The sequence below is a fragment of the Balaenoptera musculus genome, chromosome 4 (assembly GCF_009873245.2).
Source record: "Balaenoptera musculus isolate JJ_BM4_2016_0621 chromosome 4, mBalMus1.pri.v3, whole genome shotgun sequence".
Lineage (NCBI taxonomy): Eukaryota > Metazoa > Chordata > Mammalia > Artiodactyla > Balaenopteridae > Balaenoptera > Balaenoptera musculus.
In genome coordinates, this window is record NC_045788.1 from 142,866,170 (window position 1) to 142,872,254 (window position 6,085).

Consider the following 6,085-nt stretch of genomic DNA (forward strand, 5'->3'; position numbering starts at 1 on the left):
TTTTCCAGCTTGCCAGCAATCAGTCTAACCTCACCTGTTTCCTATTTTAAAGCTTCCTTTGGAGTCCGCCGACTAATAGGAGTGACTGAAATAGAGAAAGGCTCCAGCTATGGAAACCAAGAATTTAAGAAAAAGGAATAATTAACGGCTGTCATTGAACACACATAAACCTGACGGTGGTATCCAATTAATTCAATTAAAAACAGAACAACACACACAGAGCGGGGGGTAGGAAAAAAAGACACTTAGAAACTATTTTTCTTATTAACTGGTGACTAATATTGACCAATAAAACTTGAACCGAGAGCAAAGCAGTCGGAAGGCCTGCAGATGGAGACAGACGCCAGCCTGGCACCTGCGCGTCCGCTGCCGGCAGAGCGGCCCGGGGGACCCGCTCCCGGGACAACGGGTCTCCCCCCGCCGTCCCTCGAGAGCTCCGCCTGGCAGAGGCAGCCTCTGGATGCGTTCTCTGCTCACACTTAGATCCAGTTTTTGGTTTTTAATCTGTTATCTCGGGAGTTTCCCCCTGCCCCTCGCCTCCTCCCCTGTTCTCCCTGCAAACTCTCTTCCCCCGTCCCCCCGGGGACGGTGTGCCTGGGTCCCGGGGTCCCCAGAGCACCCGCTGGTCCCGACCTGCTGGCACCTCGATTCCAGGCGATGGGGGCGGGGCCCGGGGGCGTCCCCTCGGCGATAAGCACACTGGGCGGGGCTGGCGGCGGGACACGCCCCCTGGTCGTTTCCGGAGCGTCCTGGCGCTTCCCACCTAGGCCTGCCTGACACACCTTAAATCGGTTTTAAAGCGAGTGGAGCCCGAGAACGCGGTGAGAGGTCGAGTCCTTCCCGAGCCTGGAGCTCGGCTCCTCTGTCCCACCCGGTCGCCCCGCCGGGAGCACGGGTGCAGGGCGGCCCCCTCCCCAGCCGGCCGGAGCCGGAGGCGCTGTGTGCCGGGGAGACCGCAGCCCGCAGCCCGCAGGACTGTTGGACTTTTTAAAAGGCAGTGTCACCATCACCCTGTCTTCTGAAGGAGACTGTTAACACGGAGCTTTTGGAGAGTTTATTTTCACGGTTGATCTGTTGATGGCTCTCAACTTCCTGCTGGAAACTAGAGGTGGTGAGCCTCCCTTCCTCCGCCACCCCCCGTCCGAGCAGATGCACTTGTCCTGGGGGAGGGTGACCGGAGTGCCCTGACCTCGTCCCCTCCAGCCTGCTGCCCTGGTGGGAGCCGTTTCTTCCTCAGAGGGAGGTATTTCGTGCGCGCTTGGCCGCTGGCCTGGCCGGGCTGGAAGCCGCTGGGCTGCTGGGCAGAGGTGGGGGGGGGTACTGGGACGCCCTCCCGGCTCCCGCCAGAGCCCCGCACTCCGCCAGGCCTTTCCACCGTCACCCTGCCTGCATCGGACTTTCGTCTTAAACGTTCAACTTGGTTTTTTTAAGTCACATTCCCCTCATCTTTTTTAGCAAGGGAAAGAAAAATAATGGGTGTTATCTCTGATAATACTGTAACCAGCGTTCAGAATAGAGGCAGGTTGAATTTTCTAGGGGAAAAAAATGGAAGAAAGAGGCATGGAAAACATTATAAACTAAACTGGAAAAATGCATTGGCCCTAAGTATGCGTTCTGGGGAGACCTATGGAAACGGCATATACCCTTCATAATGACACTACTGAATTGTGCATGGTGACCTTGGTGAAGGGACCAAGGTCACAGGGAAGCGAATCACAGTTCTGGGCTTGCTCATGAGTGGTAGTGAATGCACACAAGTCCTCATGAAGTTGAAAGACAGCTTTGAAGTGCTTTCTCAGAAGAGAGCTTCCCTCTGCCACAAAGCACGTCCCCCGCTTCCCTTGGAGCCGGAACCGAGCAGGGGAGCTGCTTCCACTGCGGTGAGCGGCACCTTAGATCTTATTTTTCTTCACACGGTATGCTGCTCATCTGTCTCTGTGTGTCTGTGTCATTTGCTAATTCACTAATCCCTAAAAATCTTAAAGGAAAAAGTTGAAGGGTACTACTGTGAAGATATACTACCTGGAAAATGCAAATTTAGATCTTTTACCATTTAATTAATAGTTCTTGCTTCCCAGCTAAGTTCCCTCCCCTTGAAATTAATACACAATGTGTAAATTCTATACTGAGTCAGTGACCAGCTGTGAAGACTCCTAGATGAATGGAGATTGAGACCACGTGTAGGTTTTAAATCTCAGTGACTTCCTTTTGATTTAACAAAGATTAGCTTGTGCATTTGAATACCAAGCCCTCTGAGAGCAATAAAAACTACACCATGAATGTTTGGGTTTTTTTTTTTTTTTTGGAGGGGTGGATTTTGCTTTTCATCCACTTCAGAAGGGAAGGGGGAGGCTCCTTTCACTTTTTAAATGAATAAATCCCAGAACAGTGTTTTTCTTACTTCTTTTCCTTTACCCCCTTTTGTTTCTGATGTTACCATTGTCCAAATTCAGGCTGAATGTTGGGACAGTCGTGTGCTTGTCATAGTCGGGGAGGGTGTGCTCTAGACTGAAGTCGTTGACAGCCTACACGCTAGGCCCTGGGTTGGGCGGGGCAAGGAATTTCTGTGGTGTTTGCTGACCTCTCTGCAGGGGAGGGGTCTGCTGACCTCTCTGTAGGGGCAGCTCTGTGGCCTGGGGCAGTCTCCAGGGCCAGCCCCCCTCCCACTGGAGATACACAAAGGGCGGGGCCCCAGGCCTTGGGCCCCTCCCACAAGTGCCCGATAGGCTGAGTTCTGAGCCAGGGGGCTGCTGGCCGGCGTGTTTCTCAGCTCAGGTCCTGGTGTCTTTTGTCACCTGCACACATATCCTGGTGCAGCCTGACAAGTAGAGTTTGGCTTCTGGGCCCTCCCCGTGTGTCCAGCAGTCCCCTCTGGGAAGTTCCAGGGGGCTTCTAGGGGGCCTGCGGCATTTCATGGTGACCTTGTGACAGCTACCAGCACCTGGGGACTTTCTGGCCCCTCTCGGGGTCTTTGTGACGGCACTGAGCAGAGATGGCCTCACTCCTGCAGGTGAGCAGACGCTGGGGAAAGGCTTACCTGGTCGGGGAGACCACTGACAAGAGTTTTAACCCCAAAGAAAGAAGTGATGCCGGTCATCCGGTCTTTGGAGATGGCATACGGGATGCATGGCGCTGTCTGTCCACAGCCCCTGCCTGAGAGGCACAGAGTCAGGCTGAAGAGTGGTCTCTATACAAACCACTCAGTAATGACACAAATCCGCGACGTGAACAGAACTTTCTTGCAAAGGCAATGCAGGCATGATCGCCAGTCAGTTTGGAATCTCCACCCCATTTGCCCCGTCACCCCCGTGTGCATCGTGGCACACGCTCTTTGTCACACTAGTTACTGAGCACCGAAATCGATCTGGGGAGAAAGCGGTGCGTGCAGTCACGTGCAGGTCAAGAGCTGTCTCCAAGCTGTCCACAACCATGGGACCCCCCATTTGTGTCAGATTTGGGGTGAAGAATAAGTATCTCTCTGCATGTTGCTTTGTCTCTGCCCAAGACACCTATAGACAAGCCAAATAGAATCTTCTCAGCCCAACTGATTTTCAGCTGAATTGTCCGACCCTGTGTGTGAACTCGTGCTGCAAATTTCTCACCCACAGCTGCATGCAGCCCCGGCATGCGACACAGCGGGCAGTGGTGCCACGTGGCTTTCAACCCTCTGCAGTGTAACCAGGCTTAGGGTTAAAACCATGCGCCTGACGTGCCTACCTGCCTTCCGTCTGGAGACAGCATGTCCCCGGCCCACGTGTCTGCCCCTCTCTCTAGCAAGTTAGCTCCCAAAGCAAAGGCAAGCCTCTCCCCAGCACCTGGGTGTGGCCCGTGGCGCCGGCCTCACCCCGGCCACGGCCCTGACTTGGTCCCACGAGGTGAGTGGTGCTGCCGGGTGTGTGCAGATGTTCCTGCGGGTTCTGCAGCCTTGCATATCAGGGCCAGGACACAAAAATGCAGGGACCTTTTTTGGGTAGGAGATGTCACACTGCACTCTGCTTGATGGAAGGGGTGGACACACGTGAATTAAGTTCACTGCAAGCATCAGCCACTAGCTAACTCAGTGGCAATGGTGGCGATTCCCACAAAGCACTTCGGGGAGCCCAGGAAATCACAGGGTTGCTGACACCAGTCAGCCTGGCAGCGGCCGCATATTCTTTTCAAAGACAATTGAATCGCTTTAAAGTTTTAAGCTTCGTGATGACAAGTTCACTTGGAGTTTTCTTTTCCCATAAACTTTTCAGTTTCTTAACTTTTTGTTGCAAAAGTATTTTGGACAGAAGTTGAACTGTGAATGAGATGCTGAAATGCACTAAATTGTATTAAACTGGAGTTACTTGATACCATGAAGAAATGCATCTGATCTACTTGTATTTATTGTCTCAGAATTGTACGTGGTGACAATCAAATGATACTTGCCTAAACGCCAGGAAATTCAACTGGCTTCTTAATCATAAGGGTCGTCAGCAAGTACTGTAGCTGTAAATGAAAATATCTCTCTTTGGAAAATCACATAAACCATCGACTCAAATGTGTGGGACAGATGTCGGGGTTCTTTTTCTATTATCGATCCTCTGCCGTACCTGACCGTTGGCCAGCTTCAAAGGGTGATAAATTGTATACAGGGTGCAAGTGTATTATATGGATGCTTCCTTTTGTACACTTCATTTTTACAATTTTGCTACAGCTTTGTGTAGTTGAGGAGAGCGGTATTTTTGGTCTGTGGGAGCTTGTGGGGGGAGGGAGTGGGGGGAGCTATAACTTTGATTCTAAAAGCCTGTATCCCGAAAAACTGGCTGCATTTGCCGTGCGCTTGCGAAGGTCACTTTGTACACAGGCGTGCTTGAGCCTGCCTGAGTGGCAGTATTTTCTAGATAAAATGCTGTGGGCATCATACTTGTTTATTAAAATGGCTGCTGTGAAAGAGCGGGATAAAATATCCCCGCTACAAGAAAAAGTGACTGCCTGCCTCCTTCTGTCCCTTTGCTTCTGGCCCGCGAAGGGTTTTCCCGGGGAAGGAAAGGCCCTCCAGGCACATCCTGGCCCGCGGGGTCCTCGCCTGAACAGACCCTCCCGAGGCTGGAACTGTTTCTCCGAGGCTGTCTTGTGAGGACACTTTCTGAGCCTTTCCATTTCATGTAAGTTGCTTTCGGATGGGAAATGGAGAAGGAGAGCGATCCTCAGGCAAAAACAAGGGAGAAAAATCAGTTGGTGCATAAAGCATGCTAAGTGACCCTCTGCCTAAAAACGGGTCTTAAAAGCCATCCAGGACTAAAGGTTTCCAAAGTAGGCATGTATATATCAAAAACTATTTTTTTGTAAAAACAAATGCATTCTGTGGAGAAAACCCAGGAATGCTTTTTCTTCTTTATAAAGAAAAGAACTCTTGTCAGAACCAAGAGCTATTCCAGGGTCTGATTTGCCTGTCTTGTGAAAATAAATCGAGCTAAAAGAACCGTGGTGTCACTTATGCTCTGGGAACAGCCCCTGAGTATGTGCTTTTCTGCTCTGGGGCCGGTGCCGGCAGTGGGGATGGGCCCACGTCTGCCCTGCGACCTGGGAAAGCCGGGCTGGGACCGGCGCTCCTGACACGCATACGTCTACCCACGATTTAGCTTTAAAAATATATCCTGAATTCAGAGCATGCGTGTACCAGCACATGCCTACAGGCGCCCCCCCCCATACACACGTGTATGGGCACACACACACAGGCACACACACAGGGACACACACACCCCAGAGAGCAAGGGGAGAGCTTGGGGTGGTCATACAGGAACAGCCCCATTAGGAAATGGGATGACACCCCAGGCCTGCACTGGGGGCTCCCCCTCCCGTGTCTTCTCCCAGCGTGGAGCCTGAGAGCACAGCCTGGTCCAAGTGGCCGCACAGCAGTGGGTCTGAAAGTGCTCCCCAAAGGCTGCAACCTCAGTAGGGAGATGGAATTGTCCTGTGACAGCTCAGAGGAAGGGGGCGATGTTGCGTGCTCTGGGCTCCACATCCACCAGCTGGTGGGGATGGTCCCCCTACAGGAGCCCCGACGTCCTGCCAGGGGTCAGAGACTTGGAGGTACTCCAGCTACGGCGAGGCT

The 6,085-nt window shown here is 52.4% G+C and overlaps 1 protein-coding gene across 5 annotated transcripts in view; it reads left to right on the forward strand.

Moving 5' to 3' along the window:
• AGPAT3 (1-acylglycerol-3-phosphate O-acyltransferase 3) overlaps positions 1-2,280 on the forward strand; it is a 97,755-nt gene extending 95,475 nt beyond the window's left edge. For all 5 annotated transcript variants that reach the window (XM_036850096.1, XM_036850094.1, XM_036850097.1 and 2 more), the window contains one exon: positions 53-2,280. In XM_036850096.1, coding sequence (XP_036705991.1) covers positions 53-141 — 89 coding nt within the window. In that variant the 3' untranslated portion in view covers positions 142-2,280. The remainder of the gene's footprint in view (positions 1-52) is intronic.
• The last annotated feature ends 3,805 nt before the right edge of the window (positions 2,281-6,085 follow it).